Below are 26782 nucleotides of genomic sequence, written 5' to 3' on the forward strand. Positions count from 1 at the left end.
TAGGTAGCTCAGTTGGCAAGAGCATCATATCTCATACGCCAACACTGTGAGTTTGATCTCTGGTTATGGCAAAAGCAACAAGCAACCAATGAATGCATAAATAAGTGGAATAACAGGACTCTCTCTCTCTAATCAATCATTAAAAGCAAATTTTAATTTGAAAGATATGTAGATTGAAGAGCAGATAATGTTCACAGGTCTTATCGCAAATCAGACTTCAAGCTTAAGGAAATTCACTACTTTGCATGCAAAATATGTGTAGTTTATAATTCTAACAATATAATCCATGCATTGCATTGTTTTATTTTTATTTTTAATTAATTTACATTTATTTTTAATAACATTTCTAAACAAGAATTTCAGGATATTTTTCTAATTTCAGTTTTTCTGCACATGAAATGAATAAGAATGGCATATAAATAGAACACTTATGCAATTAAAAATATATTTACTATTAACTACCTAAATTACATTTAAAAGAAAGAAAATAATGAAAGGGTTACTATAAGACTTTACAAAACTAAGAGATCTTACATTTAAATGATTTCAGAAACAATTCTCCCCAAATTATCTCAGCCCATAATTTTAGCAGCAAAATAACTAAAGTCATCATGGATAATGGCACTTCACTAGTTTGTTTTCAACCATGTTTAAGAGCATGTTTTAAAAGAATGGCATAGATTGGAGCTCCGGCTCTGTGTGCACTCAGGTTGGACTTAAAGATGTCTTTCTGAGTTCCTCAGAGACTTGGTTCCATCATTCTGGCTCTGAGGGTTCCTCAACAGCGCCTCACTGCTTATGAACTCCCAAATCATATCCCCTGTCCACTGATCATCGAATGCCAGCAGCACCTCAACAGAAAAAGAACTAAGAGTAGGGGCTAAGAGGCCCTTCTTCATGCCATCTAAATTTGGGGGGAAAGGAGGACTAACCTAGAGTCCCATCAGCATTTGTCCCAAGGTAGATTATTCTTGGATCCCATATGGGTCAGTTTTAAAGAGGCACACCCAGAACCAACAAGAAACAGCTTAAGGCATCAATGGAGATGGTAGAAGCAATTGGAACTGACTGCTAGCTCTTGTTAGAGAAGGTCTTCCATATTTTGATGTCTGGGCAAATGGCCTCTATGTGATTGAACTATTCTTGACAATGCTTGTGTTGTGGTCCTTCCAGCTTGCAAACTCTGTAAGAAACACTTTCCTCCATAGAGTAGACACATGCAAGAAGTGAGTCAATTAAGTATTATTTGCTCTTTCTGTATGGCGTGGGGGGGAGGGGGGAACACAAAAAACCAGCACACACACATTTCTTCCTTATTTCCCTTTCCCCAGCCTTGATTTTATCAGCCCTGTTTGCCATTAAAGATTTTACTTCCATTTCTTCACCCTTTGTCATTTCGGAGTGGCTAATTCTCTTTGTGTCTGCTCCTGCTTGTGGCGGCTGGCAGGTGTTCACCCGGAAGCTGGAGGAAGTGGGGCGAGTGTTGTTCCTCATCTCCCTGACCCAGAAGATCCCCACGGCCCACAAGCAGTCCCACGTCTCCATGCTGCAGGAGGACCTGCTCCGACTGCCCTCCTTCCCTCGGAGTGCCATCGATGCTGAGTTTTCACTCTTCAGTGACCCTCAAGGTATCCAGATGAAAGCATCTCCTCTCTCGGCCGTCTCAGGCCCTCGTTTGGTCCATGGCTGAAGAGCATCTCCATCAGCAGACGGCTCTGGAAGCCAGGGCTTCTTGGCCCTGACTGCCTCAGGTTCACGGCAGCACTGGATCAGACACAGGTTGCTGGTCCCACCCTCCGCCATCAAGTTTCTGACTCAATGGCTCTGAAATGGGGCCCGGGAACTTGCATTTCTTATAAGTTCCAAGGTGATGATGATGATGCTGTCCTGGGGACCAAACTTGGAGACTACTGCTCCAGGCTCAGTCTAAGCAGCTGGAGGAAGTCCTCTGATGTTAGGTTGACTAAGTGAAGAATAGGTATTTATAAGAAGCTCAGGAGGAGAACTATTCTCTCATGACAGAGAGCAGGTCAGTGGTGGCCTCTGGGTTGAGGGAGTGGCTTTCCTGGAAAGAGGCATAAAGAGACTTTCTGAGGTCCTGAAATGGTCTTATATATTGATTGGGGTGGTGGGTACTTAAGTATGTGTTTTTGTCAAAACTCATTCAACTCTATATAGAAGATCTGTGCATTTGACTCTCTCTAAATTATAGCTGAATTGAGATGCAGAGGCAGGAAGCAGAAAGAGGTGCCCTTTGATACCTCACCATGTTGCTCAGTTGTTCATTTGGGACAGTTTGCTGACATGAGCAGACTTATGCTCAGTGTCTTCATGGAGACGCAGCAAAGAACTCCAGTCTGACCAGGAATTCAAAGACCAAGCATAGTCCCACCCGGGCCATTTTCTTTCTGAAATAACTTCCCTCAAAGCCACAGCTTACTCAGCAGCAACCCGCTGCAAATGCCTCCCCTGTCTGCCCACAGCGTCGCATCAAAGAGAGGATGCTGAGAGCCCTTTGAGACCCAGGACGTGGCACACGAATGCCAGCGGCACTGAGCTGCGAAGCCACATCCCGGAGCTGGAACACATGGGGGCCGGCAGTGCCCTCGGGGTGGATCACCCTCCCACGCCCGCAGGGTCTGCGTGGGGCTGATTCTGTGTCTGCTTTTCTGTCCTCACAGCCGGGAAGGAGCTGTTCGGCCTGGACACGCTGCAGAAGAGCCTGTGGATCCAGCTCCTGGAGGAGATGTTCCTGGGCATGCCCAGCGAGTTCCCCTGGGGGGATGAGATCATGCTCTTCCTGAACGTGTTCAACGGGGCCCTGATCCTGCACCCCGAGGACAGCGCGCTGCTCCGGCAGTACGCCGCCACCGTCATCAACAGCGCCGTGCACTTCAACCACCTCTTCTCCCTCAGCGGCTACCAGTGGATTCTGCCCACCATGCTGCAGGTGCCGGCTCCTCTCCCAGCCCGAGAGTCAGCCCGGGGACCGCTCATCCAGCAGGTCTACAGGATCGACACTGAAGTTTTTAAAATATATTTTTAGTGATTTCAGAGAGGAAGGGAGAGAGAGAGAGAGAGAGAGAGAGAGAGAGAGAGAGAGAGAGAGAGAGAGAGAGAGAGAGAGAGAGAGAGAGAAGCATCAATGATGAGAGAGAATCGTTGATCAGCTGCCTCCTGCACACCCCACCCCCTATTGGGGATCGAGCCTGCAACCCGAGCATATGCCCTTGACCCGAATCGAACCTGTGACCCTTCAGTCAGCACGCTTCTATTCACTGAGCCAAACCAGCCAGGGCTGTCTTGACATTTTTGAATGATAGAGTTCTCTCCTTTTGCGACAGCAGAAAGCACCAAATGAAACCGCCCTAACGTTTTCCAAGAGGTCACAATATCCTGTCCTCTGTGAGGTCCCCCAGACCGGGGCTATGCTTCCCCATTATTTCTGGGCCAGTGACTCTCAGAATATAGTCTGGGGACCAGCAGTGCCAGCATCACCTGGGAGTCCATTAGAAACGCACATTCTGGACTCCAGGCCTACTGCCTCAGAAACTCTGGAGTCAGGGCCCCGTAATCCAGTTTCAATGGGATCTCCAGGTGGTTCTGACACCTGAGAATGTTTGAGAACCGTTGTTCCAATGTATGGCAAGTGTTCTGCTGATATATAGATTTTTATTGCCATTACATTTGGTATAAAGAGGTTGAAGGTGGTGAATTTATTAGCAGGAGGACTTCCTGTTCACTCACAGCTGATGTGTATCTGGCCATGTTCAGGAGAACTGAGTCAAGTTCAAATAAAGCTAGGGGATCATCCTTGTTCTCTAGTTTTGTGGAAGTTTTAATGAAAGTTTTGAAAGTATTACACGGTCGTGCAAAATAAAATTTTCTCAACCTACAGAGGCAGGAAATTTACTTTCAATATCACCAGGGCTCTCTGACCTGTTTTTAAATAGTTGGAATTTCCTCTCCTTGTGTAACTTTTTTACTGATTACTAGAAGCAATAAATGCTCATTATAAAATAGAGAAGATAAAGGAAAACTTAAAGAAGAAAATAAAGATCACTTATAATCCTCCTTCCCACGTGACCATTGTTTCCACTTCTTGAAGACCCTGGCTCTCTCTCCTGCCTTTTTTTTAAAAAAACAAAGGTTGAATCGTAGCATATATTCAAGTTTATTACCTACCCTTTTCATTTAAGACTAAGAACACCACGGATATTTTTTTTCATGTAGCTACATTTAGAGTTATATCATTTAAAAAAAATTAACTGCACAATATTCTGTTGTATACACATGCCATAATTCACTTACCTAACCCCAATTTATGAGTAATTTAAATTGTTTCACATTTTCCACTGTTATAAGAAACCTTGCAGTGGACATTCTTGTACATACACCTTCGTACATTTGGTCAACTTAAGATAAATTCCTAGTCACAAACTTCCTGGGGCGGGGGGGGGAGGGGAGAGTATATTTCTATATTTTTAGGATTTCTATGTATATTACCCCACTTCTCTGAAGGAAGGTTTATACCAGTTACCTCCCCTCCACCAGTTGAAATGGCCCATTTCCCTGCCTGTTCCCCATGGCTCCGAGGCCCTTTCTGACCGTGTGGCACCTCCCCACAGGTGTACTCTGACTACGAGAGCAACCCCCAGCTGCGCCAGGCCATCGAGTTCGCCTGTCACCAGTTCTACATCCTCCACCGGAAGCCTTTCGTGCTCCAGCTGTTTGCCAGCGTGGCCCCGCTGCTGGAGTTCCCTGTGAGTAAACCCCGGAGAGCAACCAAGGCCAAAGAACCGAGAAAAGCTCTTTATTCACAGCTTGTAGGCAGGGCGTCACTTAGCTCAGCGTTTTTCAACCGCTGTTACGTGGCACACTAGTGTGCCGCGAGATGTTGCCTGGTGTGCCGTAGGTGCAGACAAGACAAGAATTTTATAATTTTTCACTATTTTGTTTACTTAATATTTCATAATAAAGTAATTATAAAATACTTTCTTTGTGTTTATTTGAATAGGAATTCAAGAGAATTACTTTATATATAGTCAATGTAGGCACAGAGTTAAATTTTTTAACATTTTCTAATGGTGGTGTGCCTCGTGATTTTTTTCATGAAACAAGTGTGCCTTTGCCCAAAAAAGGTTGAAAAACACTGACTTAGCTTTTGGCAGAGCGGAGGGAGAGTGAAGGCTTCGGGAATGTTCTGATGGGAGGCTGTTGGCCTTGGGGAGCTGTAAGGGGTGGAGGAGGAGCAGGGCATCCATGTGATTGGTTAGGGGTGCATATTTGGTTTTCTCTGATTGGTCTTCAATTGGGAGCGGAGACAAGGGTTAGTTATTAATCAAGTCCTGTCTGTTTGGGGGTTTGTGGTTATAGGGATTATTGTTTGGTTTCCACTGCAGCTAGTACTCTGATTTCCAGCAAGTCCTGCTGGTTTTCTGGGCTGGGTTCTGTGAGTTTGGGTTAGTTTCCTGGGCAGGTTACTGCAGTTTGGGGATGAGCAGTTCTGTTGTTATGTATGGCCTGGCCATTGATCATTTGTATTATCGGTCTCTCAGCTCTCTTTCTTCAACCAATGGGTATGAATGCCATACATCATTTCTCTTTCCACAAGCAACTCATTTCTGTTCCACATTTCTCTTCAACCCTTACCTCAGCCCCTAGATATAAATAAGCCAACATTTATTCGGTTTTTTCATACTCAGTTATTGAAAGGATGGAAAATATAAAATGATGAAAGGAAGAGTTCCTGATTCTCCTTCCTTTCTATTCTCTGGTACTTACCTGACTTATTATTTTTCTTCAGCGCATTTATATCAGATCACATCCCTTACACATATTTGTTTAAGTAAAATGGATCTCTACCATACCCACAATAGGATTAAGCTCCATTAAAGCAAGACCCTTGTCTTTTTTGTTGTGTGTTTTTAGTTGTTGTTTCATGTGTATGTGTTATTTTTTGTTTTGTTTTGCCATAACCTTAGTGCACAGAATGGTGACTAGCACAGAGTAGGAATTTAGCAGAAATTGTTATTTTAATAAAGGAACCCAATGAATAAAACAGATTTGAGATGTTAAGAATCTCCAATTTGGAGCTATGTTAGCAAATGAGATTTGTAAAATTCCCAGAGCTATTAAATATGTTACCCCAAACGGAGCTGAACTGTTCAATTAACCCATTACAAATTTCCCTTCGCACATGCTGAATCCTACAATTGCAGGTGAGAGGGACCATTGACATGCTGTGTTCCGGCAGTTGACATATTGCTGTATTTTTATGAGTTTCCACAAATAACTCTTTTTTTACTAGATTAGTGTTAGAACTCCGGTGTCCCACTCCATAGTCACACCGCAGAATTATGTATACTGAATACCAGCTCAGTGTTTATGAAATTTGCATTCCTGAGCAAACCATATTCGTACTGAGGGGGATTAAATAAACTAAAATCGCCTTTCTTTTCACAGGATGCTGCCAATACAGGGCCCAGCAAAGGTGTGTCAGCGCAGTGCCTGTTTGACTTGCTGCAGTCCCTGGAGGGCGAGACCACGGACATCTTAGACATCTTAGAGCTGGTTAAGGCTGAGAAGCCGCTGAAGTCTTTAGGTAGAAGCAAAATTCGTCTTGATTCTCTTTTTCTCTTTGTCATTTTTCTTAAAACAATAACTCTATGGTGAATATTTTAAACTAAATCGAAACAGCAAAAATAAATGCAACAGTGGTGTAAATCGAATGAGTACATTTTCCTATCTCCTGTCTTCCTCACATTTCTCGTCAGTCCTAAAGAGTAAGAAATTGTCTGCCATGAACATTGTGTTGTAAGGATGCTGAGTGAACCACTATTCTAGCACTGTACTTCTCAGAACATGGGGTGTTCCTGGGCGATGCTAAGGGAATAACCCACCAAAAGGGCCTTTTGTTGTCCTGTTCGTTAGAAGGCCTGTCTGACTTCAGGCCATCCAAACCTATCGTCTAGGAAGTGAGGTTTTTATTTTTATTTATTTATATTTTTTTATTGATTATGGTATCACATAATTGTCCTCATCCCTCCATTCCCATCCCAAACCCCTCCCTAGATATGCCCCCACCTTCCTGTTGTCCATGGCCACTGGCTAGGCCCATATGCATGCACACAAGTCCTCTGGTTGATCTCTTAGGAAGTGAGGTTTTTAAAAACCTTCTCCCAAAAAGCCCTTTTGTCATCTTGTCATTTAAAGGTTTTAAAAAACAATAGGATTTTTGGTCTCTATAGATGAAGAATTAATAGTGCTCACAGTTCAGGAATAGAGTCTTATGAACAAATGGCTGCAAAGGCTAACTGGGAAGAAAACGTTCGGAGGGATGAGCTGTCCTTGTTTCCTGCAGAGTCCACTCTGATTGTGCGCCTTCTCCTTCTGTCCCCTCAGATTTCTGCTACGGAAACGAGGACCTGACCTTCTCCATCAGCGAGGCCATTAAGCTGTGTGTCACGGTGGTGGCATACGCTCCGGAATCCTTCCGAAGGTAATGCCGCCCTTTATTCTGTGATGAGAAAACATGGCAAAGGGAATGCAATTGGATGAGTGCGGGGGTTATGTTTGCTAATATCAGCCTGTAACCTTCTGGCAGGTACATTTTCAAAAACTAAATTTGGGAAACTAGTCATAGCCAAGGTTCTGGAAAATAGAATAAATCTTCATTAATTTGGAATTCCCTAATTTAGAATTCGTGCAGCAGCTGAGATGTTTAGTCTTGCGTAGAGACGATGTTCACATCTAATAAATTAACAGCAACTGTAATTTTAGAATAGACATTTAACCTACTTGGCAAAACTCCTTTCAAGAAGCAGTGAAGCCCCACCCAGTCTCCTCAATGGTTGGAGCATTGACCCATGGAATGAAGGGTCCCGGGTTCGATTCTGGTCAGGGGCACATACCTCAGTTGCAGGCTGGATCCCCAATCTGCGGGAGGCAACCAGTCGATGTGTCTCTCACTATTTCTCTCTGTCTCTCCCACTCCCACTCTCTCTAAAAAGTCAATGGAAAAAATATCCTCGGGCGAAGATTAATAACAAAACAAAACAAAACAAAAAACAAACAAACAAAAAGCAATGAAAATGGTCACATGAAGAGCAAGAATATAAAATCTTTGGTCATTATTTCTACCACTTTTCCCAAATCAAATTTAGGTGTTTGTCTTCCTGTCTCCATGCTTTTAAATGTGATGCCACCAACAGCAGCAGAATGTGAAATGTGACCTGGTTTCCTCTCTCTTGGCATAGTCTTCAGATGCTGATGGTCTTGGAAGCGTTAGTCCCATGTTACCTACAAAAGCTAAAGAGGCAGACCTCTCAGGTGGAGACAGTGCCTGCTGCCCGAGAGGAGATCGCTGCCACAGCTGCTCTCGCGACTTCCCTCCAGGCCCTTCTCTACAGTGTGGAGGTCCTCACCAGGTAATCCCACCGCAGAAATAGCCACAGCCTTGCCGTAGCCGGTTTGGCTCAGTGGATAGAGCGCCGGCCTGTGGATTGAGGTGTCCCGGGTTCTCTTCTGGTCAAGGGCACAAGGCCAGGTTTCAGGCCCAATCCCCAGTAGGGAGCATGCAGGAGGCAGCCAAGCAGTGATTCTCTTTCATCACTGATCTTTATATCTCTCTCTCCCTCTCCCTTCATTTCTGAAATCAATAAAAATATATTTATCTACCAAAAAGATGAGGGGGGAAAATGTGATGACTAAAAAATTTCTGAAGCCAATCTTTATTTATATCTGCTCAAATTCAGTCTTTATGGCTTAAAACTGCAAATATCCCTAAGTTGTTTGGATAAATAGTGCTAAGCACTGTTGTTGTTGTTGTTGTTGTTGTTGTTGTACCATGATTGCTAAACACGCATTTGCCTGTAATGTGGTGAGCATCTATGGCAGTTTTAACCAGTGCTAACCAAATCTTTTGTAGAAGGGCCAACTTAGTGAATATGAAAATGTGTTTTTTATTGGCTCTTATTTTATGAAAATGTCTGCAATTCCAACTAAGCATTCGTTTATTATTGTACTATTTGTAATGAGTTGCTTTTACTATATTTTTTTAAAACTACATAACAAACAATCTGCAAAATTTTATTCTAGTGCCATAATTAACAGATTCTTGTAGGACAAGACCCAGTAGTGCTGAGAGAAGGGGGCTGAGAGATTTGGGACTTGAAAGGTAAATTGTCACCAGAGTTCAGCCCTAAGCAAAGTTGCAAGCAGTTAGTATATCCCAAGATTCTTGGGTGCAGAAGGCATTGAAAGACTGGGGGCGGGGGGGGGGGGGGGGGGGAGAGACGAGGAGGGCTTGGAACAGAGACAAAGGATTGAGAGAGGAGTGGGTAAGGTAGATGCAGAACCCTCTACAGAAGATGGGTTTCCTTCTCCATTGCCACTAACATTAGACGGAAGGAGATAGTCTTCCCCGGACTGGAGATGGGACACCTTCTTCCTGGGCTGGTATCTTGGCTCCTCCATGCCATTTGGCCACATCCTCAGCCTAAAATTCTGTCTATGATTCACCCCCACCGAAAGGCACCGACTTCCCAGCCCCATCTTGCTCCCTTGATGACAGAGCTGGCCGGAATCCCTCCGTCCTGGGAGGACTTTCCCACAAGCACCAGCCGGTGAGAGAGGGAGTGAGACTGTGATGAATTAAGTCAACATATTCTTATGTTCTTACCATGAGCTCCATCGGCAGCCTCGGCAAACAGAACGTAACCCAAAAGCCTTGGGTGGGCTCTCACTGCTGAAGTGCTCATAGGCGTCTGCGCTGAGGAAGCGGGAAGCAGTGGGGCAGAGAACCACGGCATACTGCCAAGTCCAGTGGGAAATGTCCTAAGGCTTTGATGATGGTTTCAGAAAAAGCCCAGGAGGAAGAGCATCTGAAGGAGAAATATCAGACGTACATTCTTCTTTCTGCACCCCTGTGGTTATGTCTCCAGCACCTCTGCAAATAGAGGGGAGAAGCGCAGTCAGTTTTCCCCAAGTGACATTGTAGTTGTTTCTTCTTATATGCTGCCGTAGTGGTGCTTTCCTCCTTTCTATGCTCTTTGATAAGTCAATTAAATTACTGATTCACCCAAAATTAACATTGACTTACCCAAAATTCCACACAGAATTATGGATGGAAGTCTGACATTTGGAATTCTATGACTTTAAATATTCCAGTGCATTTAATGATTTTTGGTTGGAATGGAAAACCAGCCTCGTTGATTGGTTATAATTATTCACACACAAAAAATGGCTTGTTGTTTTTACAAAAAGAAAATAATAAGAACCTCATTTCATTTCCACACTCCTAATTTCTTTCTCATGGGGAAAAAAAATTAAGTTATAGGGCTGGTAACACATAAACAAGCACATTACAATTATAATAGTACTAGTTTTCTATTGTTGTGTAATGCATTACCACATCCTAGAGGCTTTTGACAAAACACATTTATTGTCTCATATTTCTAAAGGTCGGAAGTCAGGGCAGGCTCAGCTGTTCTCTTTGCTCCGGGTCTCACGAGGCCAAAGTCAAGATGTTATGCCGGGACCGGTTTGGCTCAATGGATAGAGCATCGGCTTGGGGACTGAAGGGCCCCGGGTTCGATTCCGGTCAAGGGCATGTACCTTGGTTGCGGGCATATCCCCAGTAGGGGGTGTGCAAGAGGCAGCTGATCAATGACTCTCTCTCATTGATATTTCTAACTCTCTATCTCTCTCCCTTGCTCTCTGTACAAAAATCAATAAAATATATTAAAAAAAAAAAAAAAAAAAAAAAAGATGTTAGTCAGTCTGGGCTCTCGTCTGAAGGTTCTGGGGGCAGACTCCCTACCAGGCAGCTTTAGGTCTGAGATCCCTTTTGTTTTCTGACTGCCAGCCACTCTCTGCTTTAAGAAGTCACCTGCATGTTTCTCACCTGGCCCCATCTGTATTCCCACCAGCAATGGCATTGTGAGTCCTCATGCGCCGAATCTTTCTGCCCGAGAAAACTCTGCAGAGTGTAAGGGCTGGTGTGGTGAGAACAGGCCTACCAGATCTCCTTTTTGTCTTATAATGTGAGATAGTCACTGGAGTAACACTCAGAGAGTCTTTAAATTTTGCTTCTCGTTTTTAAATTCTGCCTCTCTCACAAAGGCCCAGGAGGAGAAGGTCTGGTGTGATTGTTGAAAGCCTATTCACTTTCTGGCCACACCCAGCGTGCAGAAAACGAGCATCAGAACAGCAAGCCTTAACCAGTCCCTACAAGAAATTGTTTTGAAAAGCTGCACCATCCTTTCCATGTCTCATGATAGAGAGGCAGAGTTTACCTAATCCTTAAAGTGAACCCTGCAGACACCAAATTAGATGACTCAAATCTACTTCTAAGTGTCTAAGTTACTGACTTACAATAGATACTAATTTACCTACTTCCCTGAGTAGTCTTAGGCATGATTTTTTTAGAAATATTATTTTATTCCTTGGTAGTTCCTGGCAAAAATAGAGTGGTTAATTATGGTGTTTGTGGCCAAAATGGTGTATACATTTTTACTTTTTTTACTTATTATTTGAATGGTTAATGTCCTAGTACCTGTAGAATTGAAAATGTGCTCTTAACTTTTAATACAGACATAGAAGCCTGATTTCATGCATGTCTGGTTTGAGGAGTCAGTTTATTACTCAGAACCAAGTGGAAAACTTTTTTTTTTTATTGTTGACACTATTACAGATGTCCCTCATTTTAAATGGAAGAACTTAAATCATGGTGAGCCTACAGACCCTTGGGGAATGGGCCTTTTAAAGTAGCTCTTGCCACAAAGACAGCAAAAGGGTGTGACAGAAGAGCCCACAGCTAGATAGCCTGTCTTTGAGACACTAACTTAAAACTTATGTGAGCGTCAATAACAAAGATTTCATCCATGTTTCCACTCTGTTGCTGTTGTTGTTGTTGTTGCTGTTGTCTTGTTGTGGTGGTGACTGTCCTTGCAGGCCCATGACTGCCCCACAGATGAGCAGGTGTGACCAAGGCCACAAAGGCGCCACCACAGCCAACCACACCATGTCATCCGGGGTGAACACCAGGTAAGTCACCAGCCTTCTTCTTCCATGGCATCTCCATTCCATGCAGCCTGAATCCCCACAGTTGGGCATGAAAGGAATCCTGAAAATAGTCCCTGTTAAGTGCTAACATCTTCTTCCAAGGAAATAAAAAAAAAGGAAGGTAAGAGTTTAGAGTTCAAGAAAATACCAAAGCTTCCTTTGGAACAACCAAAGAGAAATCCAAGCCCCTTTCATACACTGGTATGTGTGTCGGTGCATTTGCATGAGCATGAGGATGGCCTCTGCCTCCTGGGTGGTCTTTGAACTATCCCGGTGTTTCATTTGCCTCCAAGAAAGAGGCAAATAAAACAGTAATCATCCGGAGGTGGTTTCTCATTCGGGGCAGGCATGCAGAATCAGTTTTCTTTCATGGGGACAGATTTCCATGGATATTTTATCCAAACTGACCTCGGTCCTTCATGCTGTCAGGGTCATTGACTTAATCTCCTTCCCTGTTTTGGTGTAACTCAGACACTGGCTCTCCCAGTTAATGCTTTGCCTGCATCATTCTGTCTGTGTTAATCTCTACATAGACACACACACACACACACACACACACACACACAGTTTAATAAGCTTCTTCCTCCAAGGAAAAATTAAAACAGGGCAAACCCAAAATCAGTTTGAGAGAAAGGTCTTTCTTCTTAGTATGAAATACTTAGCAGGAGCTCTTAAAGAGAAACTAATTTTCCAGTCTCTCTGAAGCACATTTTTAAGTGTGTATTATTATTTTATGTCGAGTTAATTTTCTGCTCGTCATAGATATTTATGTTAAAAATAAAACAAATTCCAACCGGAACTATAAGTTACCAGATATGATGGTGAACTCATGCCTCAATTTTTTACATTGAGAAAAAATGATTATACTCTAAGTGATATTTAGGGGCTAGGTTCAACTACTGAATATAAGGCCTATGGGAAAGGAAGGTTTCTAAAGTCCTACAAAGCAATAGATCTTCACAAAGGAGAGGAAGTCAGCCATATTTCTTCCTCTAATGGCCTTTAAAGCATGTGGTATTAAAACTATAACTTCGATTCAATTTACTTTCAGCGTTTTAAAAAATTCCCTTATTGACCACATTTCTTGACTTTGGATGTGTTTTCATAGTAACTGTCTTTCCATGGATTGTATGCCAATGGAACAGCTTTCAAAGCAGCTATAATTGCACCGTATGTGGCAGCAAATGAAAGATCAAGATTTTATATTTTAGGATTTGTCTGGGTGTATTTGTGAGTTTATCAAAATGTGTAGCTTTGATGGCTTCTGCTAAGAGAAGGTCCATAAGAAGCCCCATCCTAGGGCCTCTGTTCTTGCTCTGACGGTAATGCAGACTGTGTTTCTGACTCCCAGGTACCAGGAACAAGGCACCAAACTGCACTTTATCAGGTACGGAAAGACGACCCTAATTTCATACCGCTTCTGACATCTTATGGTGATTGCCTTTGAGCTGGGCTATGATTCTGTTAGATTCCATGAAATTAACGCACGGCGCCCTTTTTCTGGGTAAATCCTCAGGAATTGCTCCATCTGGGATGGTAGTCTCCTCTAGGATGATACACTTTCAGATGTGGGTTTCGCCAAGCCCTGCCCAGATTCGTTAGCTGTTCAATAAGGAGTCTTATCCTTTCCTCCCTTGGGATGCTCTCCTCTCAGAGTTGCCGCATGCACACCTTTCCAGGCCCCCGGCCAACCTAAGTCATTTCCCAGGGAAAACCTCCACCTGCTGGAGGAGGGGCAAGGCCTGCCCAGAGAGGAGCTGGACGAGCGCATTGCCCGGGAGGAGTTCAGGAGACCCCGGGAGTCCCTGCTGAACATCTGCACGGAGTTCTACAAGCACTGCGGGCCGAGGCTCAAGATCCTGCAGAACCTGGCCGGGGAGCCCCGGGTCACAGCCCTGGAGCTGCTGGATGTGAAGTCCCACATGAGGTGCTGTTCTCACTGCTCTTACTCAGAGTGCATATGTAGCGGGCAGTCTGTCCGGGTTGGGGCGGCTGGAGTGGTCCTTAGACAAGAATTTGGGATACTCAGAATGATGTTTCCAGTGGTTTGGAAGCATACCACTGCAGGACCCTGGGGGATAAATTCTTCAAAAAGACACTCAGGATGGATTGGGGGGGTGGGCGCGGGGGTTGGGGGGCAATATTCAGAAAAGCACAGCCTTAGCTGGTTAGGCTCAGTGGATAAACCGTAGACCTATATACTGAAGGGTCCTGGGTTCGATTGTGATCAAAGGCACATACTTCAGGCTCAATCTCCTGTTCTTGTTGGGAGGCAACCAGTGGATATGTGTCCCTCTCACATCGATGTTTCTCTCTGTGTGTCTCTCCCTCTCCCACTCTCTCTAAAAATCAATGGGGGGGAAAATGTCCTTGTTTGAGGATTAACAAAAATAAAAAATAAAAATAATAAAAATTCTATACAGAGGCCAGTGACCATTTCTACATTTTTACTCCTCCCTGGCCAGTGGCGCAGTGGTTGAGTGTCAGCTTATGAACCAGGAGGTCATGGTTCAATTCCTGGTCAGGGCACATGCCCAGGTTGTGGGCTCGATCCCCAGTGTGGGGCATGCAGGAGGCAGCCAATCAATTATTCTCTTTCATCATTGATGTTTCTACTTCTCCCTCGCCTCTCTGAAGTCAACAAAAATATATATTTAAAACGTTTTTATTCCTGCTATGCCAGGGAGAGGCCCTAGAATTGCATCTCTGTGCACTCATGTTTCATTCTTCCTGTGGAGTTGCTGTCTCAGTCATTACTCAGATTATAAAGGATGTATTATATTTTCAGATTTCTAAAAGGAACACGATCCCGAAAGATCTTCTACTCAGATTTGTAATCATGGTCAAGGTTCATAAAAATTCCTGGAAAAGGAAATTTCCATGGATAGCAAAATATTTTCCTGGAACGTTTAGTATATCTATGAAGCTAAAGCTAGAGTTGGATTCTAGCCATTTAGAAATAATATTGCAGTTTGGCAAACACACCAACTTTCTAATTATTGACTTTTCTTATAAGTATCCCTTGAAATTTTTAGAAAGTACCAAGCGAGGGAATATGAGAGTCCAAAAAATGTATAGAGAACACAGGCTCTTTCTCTTCCAGATTAATTTCAGTCTGAATTTAACTGCCCCTCCCGCCCCCCAGAACTCCAGAGCTTCATGCATGTTCACACTCCCCACTGAGCACTAATGGGGAAGAGTTTACTTCACACTGAGAATTTCAGCTCCTAGCTGGGAACAGGGAGGGCAGGAGTGTTAAAATCCTGTTGCCATAGCAACCCAGTGCTTCATTTAGTCCATCCCCCCTTCCTTTGGCTAAGTAATTAGAATGTACAACCTAAGTAATTCTGTGAACAGAGTAACACCACATACCCAGCCAGAGAAGCACTACAACCAACAGCCATTTTGTGGGAGAAAGGGGATAACAGTCTTAGAAGAAGAGAGGGAAGGAGGGAGGGAGGGAGGGAGGGAGGGAGGGAGGGAGGGAGGGAGGGAGGGAGGGAGGGAGGGGATGATTGTGGGTTAGTAAGTGTCTGATAAATTGACCATCTATCTATATCTACACTTAAGGCAATTGGAAGGGGAAAGGATGAGTCAGAGAGACCTGGAGCTCCCTCTAGAGGCAACCCCAATTAAAGGTTAAGTGAGCTAGCTCTAGCTGGTTTGGATCAGTGGATAGAGTCTCAGCCTACGGACTGAGGGGTCCCAGGTTCACTTCTGGTCAAGGGCACCTGCCAGGATTGCAGATTCGATCTCGATCTCCAGTAGGGGACATGCAGGAGGCAGCTGATCAATGATTCTTTGTCATCACTGATGTTTCTCTCTCTCCCTCTCCCTCTCCCTTCCCCTCTGAAATCAATAAAAATATAAAATAAAATAAAAACATGGTTAAATCAGCTGCCATTGAAATGGTTTAGCTTGGTGCCTGTCACTGAGTTAACAGAGTCCAGAAGATACTAATACTAATGCGGGACACGGGGCATGTAAAATAACATCCAATATATCCTCAACACGATCACAGTCCAATGCAAGAGGCACACGTAAGAAAACAGCTTCAATGCGGTGTTGCAAGTACTGTATCTCGCATGTGTATTTATGTACTTATCATTTTACAAAGTATTTGAGGCTACTTAGAAAATTACAACATACAGAAGGATAGGATGTACAAGTTAGAGAATCAGAACACTGTGAAAAATGATCAAGTGTATAATTTGGTAAGATTAACATGTGAAATCCATGTGACTTGATCATATTAAATGCCCTTCCTGAACCATAACTTTGGCTTTGAGTTTCTGAGTTATCAAAGCAATGAAGAGTGAATGGTCAGTTAAAAAATCATAGTGTCAATAAGACTAAAAAAATAAATAAACTAGGATATCTCATGTAAGATCACGGCTATTTCATGGCATGGATCTCCTGGAGGATAGGAGGGTGATGAGCATGATGCTGTGTTTTAAAATTTTTCGTTGTGGGGTTCTAAGCTGATGCCTAAGAACAAAACCCATTTCAGGTTGGCAGAAATCGCTCACTCCCTCCTGAAGCTGGCTCCCTACGACACGCAGACAATGGAGAGCCGGGGCCTTCGCCGCTACATCATGGAGATGCTGCCAATCACCGACTGGACAGCCGAGGCAGTGAGGCCAGCCCTCATCCTCATTCTAAAGAGATTGGATAGGATGTTCAACAAAATCCACAAGATGCCTACTCTGAGGTGAGGAGGCCCCCTACTCAGCTGTTGATTCTGCAATCCTCAAAGTTAGGGTTTGTCCATGTTTAAAGTGTTGGATCAATTAGGAGTTGAAGGACTGGCTAGAAAGTTTTTTGTTTTGTTTTGTTTTTTGTAATATGTGCATAACTAATTAGATATATGAATGCATAAGTAGCAGGCTCTATAGTTGAAGAAATAACATTTTCAAAATATTTATATTTGTCTTGAAAAGTCTTGTAGTGTCTAAGCTATTGCATTCCTTATCTGACACACATAAGGAATTTGATGTGTCTCCTTCAATTACTTTTGAAGTAAAGAAGGATATGCCTTGGAAATAAAACAACTAAGGAGAGAAGAAAAATTAATTTGATGTTCAAAGAAATACTCTATTTAACATGATATTTTAGGTTACCAGTGTAGAGAATTGCCAAGCTTTACAATAGGCAACTAGCAGCTTTTAAAAATCCTAGGGTTGAGAATAAATACCTAGTTTTTAACTTTTCGCCTGATTCAGGGGTGCTCAATGGACATTATTACCACCTAATCTCCATTCCATGGCCTGAAATGCCCATTGGTAGCCTCCCTCTGAGCAGATGCCTCTGACCCAGTTGACCTGAGATCTAGCCCAGGATGGACACTCACAGCCATAGTGAGCAGATAGTCCCATTGATAATGCGAATAAACGTTCTAACTCAGAATTTTCAAGTTTGAGTTAGTGAGAACACTTTCTGTCCTTCTAAACCAAACCCGAAATCAGTGCAAGCCTTGCCTTGAGAATGTGTAGCACTTAGTGGTCAGAGCTTTTCCAGGTTTTAGCCTGTGCTCCTCCTCTTCCATGCGGCCATAGAAATTAGTGAATTTGTTTTAAGAAAGACATGGAAAGATTTTACTCTAATAATGAATGGTTTCTTCCTATATTACCTCATGATGACGAATGCCTGTGCATTGTATTGTCAGTGGCATGAAAATACTTGTCTTTAAAGCACTTCTATTTTCTTTAGTGGTCCCAATAGAACATTGGTGCCTATCGGCAAATGACCGAAGTCTTGTAAGTCTTACAAGAGTGTAGCAAATAAATTATTTTTCTTAAATAATTTTGTATCTAAAGATGTTAAACATACCCATAGGCTGACTCACTTGTCCTATAACTAAACCAATTACTAAAGACACTGTGCTTTCTAAAAGTAGATTTCGGGATCAATGCTTAGACTTGGTCAATTATAGGCAGTCTTCTTGGGATGCATGCAGTGAATTTGTGATTGCCTTGGGATTAATTTCTTCAAGCGATCTCAATGCAACAAGAGTAATGTTGATTGAACCTGTCCTGTAAGTGACTCGGACCTCATGAATGTCAGTATCTTCCTGTTAATGACCATTTCCATTTTGTCATTGCAGAGATCTCATTTTGGTAGGAAATATAAGGCTAGAAATTATATCCAGGATAATATTTGGAAATAGTGTTGATAGCAGTAAAGCCCAACCTATTCATCTGGCCATGGCAATTGCAAACTGGACTGACTTTTATTACTGAAAATCCTATGTGCATTTAATTGGGTTATGTGTACTGCCTTTTATATTATAAAAAAAAAAAAAAAAAAAGGAGCCAAAAAGCATCATTTCTTAGGAGGACAAGAAAGAATACTTTTTAAATAAACTATTTTACTCTAATGTGACTTTTTTTTGGCAGGAGTTAGGCCATAAAAATTCAATTAATAGTAGTCTGGTTGGAAAGCTGATGAGCTAAACTGTGCCCTACTAAAGAGATTTCAGAAAGACAGCCTGGGGTCAGATGAGTTCAGTTTGGAGTACTTACACCTGTGACGGGTTTCCGAAAATGGTAGTCTCCTACCCTCTCTTCAAAGTAAAAGCAGGGAACTACAAATGCAACCCATTCATCCTCTCTGTCTTTTTCTTCGATAGATTTTTGTCTCATTAGTCCAGTGGGGCCGGAGTGCCTCCGCCACACTCTCAGTGTCTCCTTCCCTTCCCAGGGTGCTCTGTGCTCTGGGAACACCCGGGTAAACCTCATCCCAGGCGAAGTGCTCTGCTGTCTCAGACACCCATCCTGTCTTAGATGGCGTCAGCATCACTGTCTCGTTCACCTGTTTCAGACCGTCGCCAGAAGGGAGCCGCGCGCTAACGGCTCCTGTATTGTGTTCCAGGCGACAGGTTGAGTGGGAGCCTGCCAGCAATTTGATTGAAGGGGTTTGTTTGACACTGCAGAGGCAGCCAATCATATCCTTCCTGCCTCACCTTAGGTCCCTGATCAATGTCTGTGTCAATCTGGTGAGTAGCCACGTGGCAATCTTATGACATTTTTTTGCACCATGTAACTCTGCTATTGACTTCTCTGGATTGAAGATTTACAGGTCAACCGCTTTGTGCCCCTCCCTACCCACGGAAGCAGGCGGCTCAGGTGACACTGACGAGCGTGAGGTGCCTCTCAAAGTGGTGTGTGGGGAGACACAGGGGCCCACCCCGACCCGGATGGGGTTTTGGCGCGCTGCTTCCCACACGCCACTCTGACAGCTCGCCTCTTGGAGTTGCGCTGAGAGTTGAGGGCTGCCAGTTGGAGAGTGGGGTGGCGGAGACCCCACGATTGGCTAGAGATTGAGATAGTCTGGGGTGGGGGAGCTTAAAATACAAAGAGGACTTTTCTTTTCTTTTTTTGGTGCAAAATGACATCCCGAGTTGGCCAGTCTGGGATTTCTGTGGAGAAACAAATTTTGCGTTACTGATGTAATATCTAGAGTCAGGTCCTGACAAGGTTTTGTACAATGTGGAAACTGTGTCCGAGCGTTTCGCTGAATGGGATCTGCTGCTTACCTAGCTGAGCAATAGATCTGTAGCTGGAATGCCTAGTGCAAATAGAGCTCTTGCCATCCTCATCGCTGTCAGCACTTGCTCCATCCAAAACAATGTTGACTACATTCCTTGGAACCCACAGGTAAGTATGTCCAGTCTCCTGATTAGAATAGTGTACGGGCTCATCTCTCATTATTGACATAGTGAGCTGCAAACAACATTCTACAAAACCTTGGCTGACTCCAGCGTTAATCTTTGAGCTGACTCCAGACATTACACGCCTTCGGGAGAAGGCGACGAGAACAGACTGACAGTAACATGCCCAACCTTCAAATTACTACGATCATTGAATGACACTCCCTTACAGTGGTTGCATGAAATTGCAATAGTCAAGGCTGGTCATGTGCTCTGTTTGTATTTCAGGTGATGGGAGTGGTAGGACCTTCCAGTGTTGCTGATGGATTACCCCTTCTTCATCTCAGCCCTTATCTCTCACCGCCTCTGCCCTTCAGCACAGCTGTTGTCCGGCTTGTAGCATTGCAGATACAGGTGTGACTGCCTTACCTGTTTGTCACGCTCATTGAGCTGCTGGTGGAGGCACCGGATCGTGGTGTTCTCCTTTTGGTTTCTGCAAAGGCTGGGCAAAACCTGTGAAACAGAAGTGTGAACATCTCCAAACCGCTTTTACGGTCTGGAGCCTCAGCCCTGAGCTTGGCCCTAAGTTGTGCTTCTGTAATTCTTCTTGAGATCTCAAAAATAGCAGAGTCGTTCCGTCCTACCATAACCTCAGGAATCACGTCGGTCATTTAAAATGTGGCATATATGCCATAGGAAAATAACGGTTCTCAGATAATCAGCAGATGATTATTAGTTAAAGGAGACAGTAATATTCAAAGTCTGGTCTTAAGTTATTTGTAGAAAGAATGGCAATATATTGTACAACTGATGTCGATGGATAAATGACCCATTCATTGTCTGACAGCCACGCTTGGTGGTCTGTCATCCAGAGAATGGGAAGATGATAGAAAAGAAATTAAGCAAGAACTGGGGCTCCTGTGCAGAGGGAAGCAATAATATCCCTAAAGTGATGCACTTCGGTAATTTGGCTAGAGAGATCATTTCTTTCTTTCTGTATTACCTATTGCCTCCTGGCATGGAGAAGGTCTTATGCTGGGGTCAGAGGACTTTTAAATGACTTCCAAGAGGAACAGGTGGCAAGTTCTCATGTTCTTCCTTTCCTTTTGTCTTGAAAGTATTTATTGGTGAACCCATGGAGAAGACGAATGGGGAAATATGGTTGTTTTGCACCAGACCCTAATTTTTCATTTAATATTCAAGACATTATTGTTTTTTTAGGTATATAGCTCTCAGTTATGTCAAGCAGATAATGGTAAAGTATCAGTTTTGAGTGAATCTTGGATGCCGCACAGATGACAATTGAACTCAGTTTACAGGAGCAACCAGCAGGGAGTCACCATCTCGGTCATGCTGTATTAAGACAGAAGTGGGTATGGGGGTCAATTAATCTCTTTTTCTATTGTTGCTGCACAGGCTTTAAAAGAAGATTTCCCTTTAAGCCATGTGATCTCCCCATTCACCAATCAAGAGCGAAGGGAAGGGATGCTTTTAAACCTACTCATCCCATTTGTGCTCACAGTAGGATCTGGAAGCAAAGGTCTGATTAATTAAACTAAAGGAAATTTATCATTGTTTCATTGTCTTAAACGTCAGGCTTAATTTCCCTCTTTTTCCCATAAAGGCCATCACTGAAGTCGATCTGAATGATTTAAATAGGGTTGCCTTAGGAAATAGATTTTTCTTCATTTTCCATTTAGCTACCCTAGGTCAAGACTTTCTCTGCTCCATTTCTTAGAAGATCAGTAGTATTTAAAATCATTTCGTACAGCAAAAATCAGGAGACCGTTGTTTCAATTAAGAAAATGGTATTATTGAAGTATAGTATTACACTGGCCAGATTATTATGATCTCTGAACATATAATAATCTGGCCACTCAGTGTATATCCTATATAATAAAAGGCTAATATGCAAATTGTCCCCTTGACCAGGAGTTCGACCAGCAGGCAGGCCGGCCAACTGCCCATGTCCCCTCCCCCTGGCCAGGCTGGCTGGACCCTACCCATGCATGAATTTATGCGCTGGGCCTCTAATATATCCTACATAATAAAAGGGTAATATTCAAATTGCCCTAACGGTGTAACAACCGGGAATAACCAGTTGCTATGATGCCCACTGACCACTAGGAGGCAAACACTCAATGCAGGAGCTGCCCCCCGGTGGTCATTGTGCTTCCACAGGGGAGCTCCACCCAGCCACAAGCCGGGCTGATGGCTGCGAGCACAGCAGGTGGTGGGAGTCTCGCCTGCCTTCTCCACAGTGCTAAGGATATACGAATGGAGCTTAGGCCCACAGCCCCTGGGGAGCAGGCCTAAACTGGCAGGAGGACATCCCCTGAGGGTCCCTGGACTGCCAGAGAGATGTCTGACTGGTAGCTTAGGCCCCATCCCCTGGGAAGTGGGCCTAAGCCAGCAGGTGGACATCCCCTGAGGAGTCACAAACTCGCAAGAGGACTCAGGCTGGGCTGAGGGACCCCCTGCCCTGAGTGCAGGAATTCGTGCACTGGGCCTCTAGTATGAACGTATGAATTGACAGGTGAATGGGCTCTGTAACCACTGCCACTGGGGTTAGTGGAATCCTGCCACTACCATTAAATGCCAATATAATTTCATCACTCTTCCTTCTTGGGAGGATCTTTCTTTTAGGAAAGTTTATATCAAATGCACAGACTGTACATTGTGCATATTTGAGCAGAAAAAGGAAAGGCCATTGACATGGTAGCAGGAGATCTGGCTAAGAGCACAAGCCCTTGGGCGCTGACCGTGGAGCAAACAGCACCAGGAACCCTTGTCCGTAGGAGAAGCTGTACTCTGAGGGGGGAAAGACCCGCATGGCTAGTCTGGAATTGGACAGAGAGCTGAGTTGTTCTGTGTCTGATGTGGAAAGTCTACCTGGTGACTTGCTTTTCTTGCCACTTCCCTCTCCGGAACTCTGCCCCTCAGATAGCCCGTGGCTGGAGCAGCCCGAGGTGCAGCTGCTTCTGCAGACCGTCATCAACGTGCTCCTGCCTCCGCGGACCATCAGCACGTCCAGGAGCAAGAATTTCATGCTGGAGAGCTCCCCCGCCCACTGCTCCACCCCGGGGGACGCTGGGAAGGACCTGCGCAGGGAAGGGCTGGCAGAGTCCACCAGCCAAGCGGCGTACTTAGGTGGGTTCTTTCTCCGTCTCCCCTCCTTTCTCTCTCTGTAGGTGCACAGGTGTGTGTGGAGGTCGGTATGCAGGTGTATGCATATGCATACACATACCTCCTGAGTTATGGTCCACTTTGACTCAAAAAAAAGTATTTTTAAAGGCCCCCATCAGGAAAGGACTGAAAGACTCCCCTTGGGCACGTAAGAAGCACCACCCTCTGTAAAGAGTCTGGTTTCTGTCAATAGACACATATCCAAACACAAGTCTACTCATATCCAATCGCTCGGTCATTTCTGTAGGAGCGTCTGGGCCTGTAAGGAAGGCTCCTGCAGTCAGAATTCCTCCTTGATGACTAAGCATGAGGTCGCTAATGAGGCTACCACCCGTCACTGTGATCGGATGGAGACTCAGCCTAGTGTAGGAAGACATCGCACTGCTGGTGGGATGTACTGGCCTGTCAGCTGTGTGAATGCAGCCCCTAGAGGTGGGCAGCCTACATCGTGGGCAGCAAGACATAGGCCCTGCAGCATATGATGCCTCCTACTAGCTGTTTCTCTTCCCATATCATCTTAAATCTCTATCTCAATCTTCACTCCAGGGATCTGGCTCTCCCGTAGCCTGCCAGATCCCTGCCCCTCCACTCCTGCTTTCCCATTACCCCGTCCCTGCCTTTCACTGGATCCTGACCCGTGCGATCCTGGAAAGCCACTCTTTGGCCCTGAATAACCCAAGCCAGGAGGGCAAAGACCACTCTTACCACAGCACTGAGAATCAGGAACATGCCAGCAGAAAATCTCAAAAGGAGGAAGTTGAGAAAATCTTGTCTGACATTTTTCAATTCATCAAAGCAGAGATCTTGGTGAGGAGTATAAGAGGAACACGTACACCCCCTGTAAAACCAGGGGCATGGTGTTGGGAATGTGTGCGGCGTATGGGCTGCATCATAGAGGGGTTGCGTTTGAAAAATGATGTGATTGACAATGAGAATTTAAAAAGGGTAAACATGGAAGATGCATGTGCATAAGGACCTCCCCACATGGGGGCTTGGTTGCCAGAGGCACGAGAATACGGGGGTCAGGGAAACTCCAGACTCTGGGACAGAGCCCTGGGTGGGCTTTGGGATTAGAGAGGATGCGGAGAAAGAGGGTTGATGTCTAAGATAAGGACAGGACAAAACACATGACTGTTCTTACTTCTCCCTGCTGCCCACCTTCTTAATGAAGGCAGCGCCTGTGGTCACTCTGCCTGGCTCCTGCAGCTTTATTTCAATTTTATTTCGACATTTATTTGAGCGTTACTGCGCCCTCAGCGGTGTTTTCTGTTCTTTACATGATCATCACATTGCACCCTCAGAGCAGCTCTAAGGCAAATGTGTCATTTTAGGATAAAGAGGCTAAGGCCCAGAAAGATGGAGTAACTTACCTAAAGCCACACAGTAAATACGTGGCAGGTCCGAATTTCAGGTCCAGAGTTCCTGCTCTCGGGCCCTTTGCCGTTCTGTTTGTGTGTCGGGCTGATGGAGGAGAAGAGGGAAGTGGGATGGCAGGAGCCAGAACAGGCCAGTGGGAACAGAGCTGGTCCTGGGACCAGGGTAGGGGAAGGGCAGGGTCTCTTTGTGATCCTTGGTTTGTTTAGTTGCGGGAGAGGAAGTGAGATGAGTGGTTGCTGTGAAAAGGGAGGAAGGAGGTAGGTAAAGAAGAACCTTATATATCTCACCCTGTTCGTAGGGCATGGTTTTCTCCTAGAAATGCCCTGAGGAGATGGGGGAGGTGTGTGTGCCTCTTGAGGACTTTAGCAGTTGGCTGTCTGTGTGTCTTTCAGTTGCTTAGATGGGCCTTCAGTCATGGCCAAGAAGGACCAGGGCCCCTTGAGGGCCCCAAGGCAGACTCTGGGGGGAGGGCTGTGGCCAGCCACGCCCCCACCCATCTGTGATGTCTTTTCAGCATCCTGGTTGGTCCTGACACAGTGGAATTCCCCTTTGGGGGGCTGGGGGCGCGGAGATTATGACATGGCTGCCAACATCTGGGGAGGAAGAGATGCTGTGAGAGAAATCCAGCAGGGCTTAGCAATAGACCTGAGAGCCATATGGAGGTGGGGGGGGAAGTAGAAATTTTTTGTTGCTGTGTTTCAATCTGGAAGGACATACTCCCACACGCCTACTGGTCACCCCCTCGGGAGCAGTTCGGGGTGGGGTCCACCAGAGAGCTGAGCGGAAGGATTTTGTTGTTTTAACCTGGTGCATTTCTGCATGGCTTGGTTTTACCTTGAATAACAAGAACATATTACCGCCGTGCTTAAAAGGAAAATAGTTTAGAACACTCATGTTTTAAGTGAGGATGTGGGTGACAGGCTGGTATTACCAGAACGCCGCCAGGACCACATGCTTGGAAAGCAAGATGGTGTCCACACATCGTGTGTGTAACACATGTCCCCTCCCATTCTGTGAATGGCTCTGCAGTGTGTTTTCAAACACAGTACTGCCATGCCCCCAAGAAAGATGCCTGTGCTCTCCGATCAGAATGAAAACACGACGTCTCCACACACATGTGTGTCTTCCGGTCAGGACACTCTTGGGGGCTCAGGGGCATGGGCAGGTGTTGGGGATCATGGGGAGAATTTGGAGATTTAGAAAGGATCTGATGCACTGCGGAGGGTGGGGCGGGGCGGGGAGGGGTGGGGAGGAAGAGGTGGGGAGGGGAGGGGTGGGACAGGGTGGGGCAGGGTGGGTGGAGAGGGGTGGGGAGGAGTGGGGGGGGCAGCTGGTGAGGGCAGGGCCCCTCCAGAGATCCGGCCGGCGGCTCAGTGTCCTCTCTCCCCCCGTGAAGCTCTCAAGGTGATCCTCGTGTGCTTCGAGCGGCAGCTGGGCAGCCAGTGGTACTGGCTGAGCCTGCAGGTGAAGGAGATGGCCCAGCGGAAGGTGGGCGGCCTGGCCCTGTGGGACTTTCTGGACTTCATCGTGCGGACTCGGATCCCCATCTTCGTGCTCCTGCGCCCCTTCATCCAGTGCAAGGTGCGCCCCGGGAGCCAGCTGCTCTGCCCACTGAGCAGCACTGTCCATGGCCAGGTAGCAGGGCCCGTGAAGGTCATGCTGAGGGAGGAAACAGCTCAGAGGTGTAGCCCAGAGGGTCACATTTCATGTTAGATGGACCTTCAGCATCTATAGAATTTTGCCTTCTCCTCGCTCACTTCCTCCTCTTCCCTCTCCCCCCCCCCCCAAAAAAAAATTTGACCCAGAGGAGTGATCTAGAAAAATGTTCTTTCTTCAGCGGCATGGCTGCGCTCTGGTTTTAAGTAAACAGAGAACGATGAGCTAGCGAAAGCGTGTTTGTCCTCTGAGACCCTCACCATTCTACTCCATTTTATTCCTTCTTCCTTTTTTTTAACCTTTGATTCTTTCCATGCCCTCATTTCCTGGGGCAGTGCTTCCAAGGAATGTATTGATTAAAGCACTTCCGTGCTGTGCTACAAACTTCACATGGAGAACCTTATTCGAACCCCCTCACAGGCACCTGTGAGACCAGGGCAGCGCTCAGCCCGTTTCACAGATGGGCAAACTGAGGCCCTGAGCCTCCCCCCTCTCCCCCTCGCTCCCAGCTCCTGGCCCAGCCGGCAGAGAACCAGGACGAGCTCTCGGCCCGGCAGCACATCGCCGACCAGCTGGAGCGGCGCTTCATCCCCCGGCCGCTGTGCAAGAGCTCCCTCATCGCCGAGTTCAACAGCGAGCTGAAGATCCTGAAGGAGGCGGTGCACAGCGGCTCAGGTGAGGGCCCGGCTGGGCTAAGAAAGACGCCCCTCTCCCTCCGGGCCACCGCTCGTTCTGGAGCCCCCTGGGCGAGCCACTTAGGAACATGGGCAACAGCCAAACCAATCCAGGGGGCATCCCCTTCCATGGTTCTCCTTTTCTAAACACGGTTTGCGATGTCTATTTCAGTAG

At 45.4% G+C, this 26782-nt stretch overlaps 1 protein-coding gene across 17 annotated transcripts in view; it reads left to right on the plus strand.

The window, feature by feature from the left end:
- UNC80 (unc-80 homolog, NALCN channel complex subunit) overlaps positions 1-26782 on the plus strand; it is a 167642-nt gene that overhangs the window by 121507 nt on the left and 19353 nt on the right. For 16 of the 17 annotated variants that reach the window (XM_084893323.1, XM_084893324.1, XM_084893327.1 and 13 more), the window contains 16 exons: positions 1448-1628; positions 2682-2950; positions 4629-4763; positions 6466-6604; positions 7405-7501; positions 8259-8429; positions 11956-12048; positions 13418-13453; positions 13775-13993; positions 16577-16777; positions 18937-19060; positions 20003-20128; positions 21131-21254; positions 22658-22864; positions 25674-25858; positions 26443-26608. In XM_084893323.1, the coding sequence (XP_084749449.1) occupies positions 1448-1628; positions 2682-2950; positions 4629-4763; positions 6466-6604; positions 7405-7501; positions 8259-8429; positions 11956-12048; positions 13418-13453; positions 13775-13993; positions 16577-16777; positions 18937-19060; positions 20003-20128; positions 21131-21254; positions 22658-22864; positions 25674-25858; positions 26443-26608 (2473 nt within the window). The remainder of the gene's footprint in view (positions 1-1447; positions 1629-2681; positions 2951-4628; positions 4764-6465; positions 6605-7404; positions 7502-8258; positions 8430-11955; positions 12049-13417; positions 13454-13774; positions 13994-16576; positions 16778-18936; positions 19061-20002; positions 20129-21130; positions 21255-22657; positions 22865-25673; positions 25859-26442; positions 26609-26782) is intronic. The other variant, XM_084893337.1, reaches the window with a different exon arrangement.

This window comes from Pipistrellus hanaki, assembly GCF_964339955.1.
Source record: "Pipistrellus hanaki genome assembly, chromosome: 8".
NCBI lineage: Eukaryota > Metazoa > Chordata > Mammalia > Chiroptera > Vespertilionidae > Pipistrellus > Pipistrellus hanaki.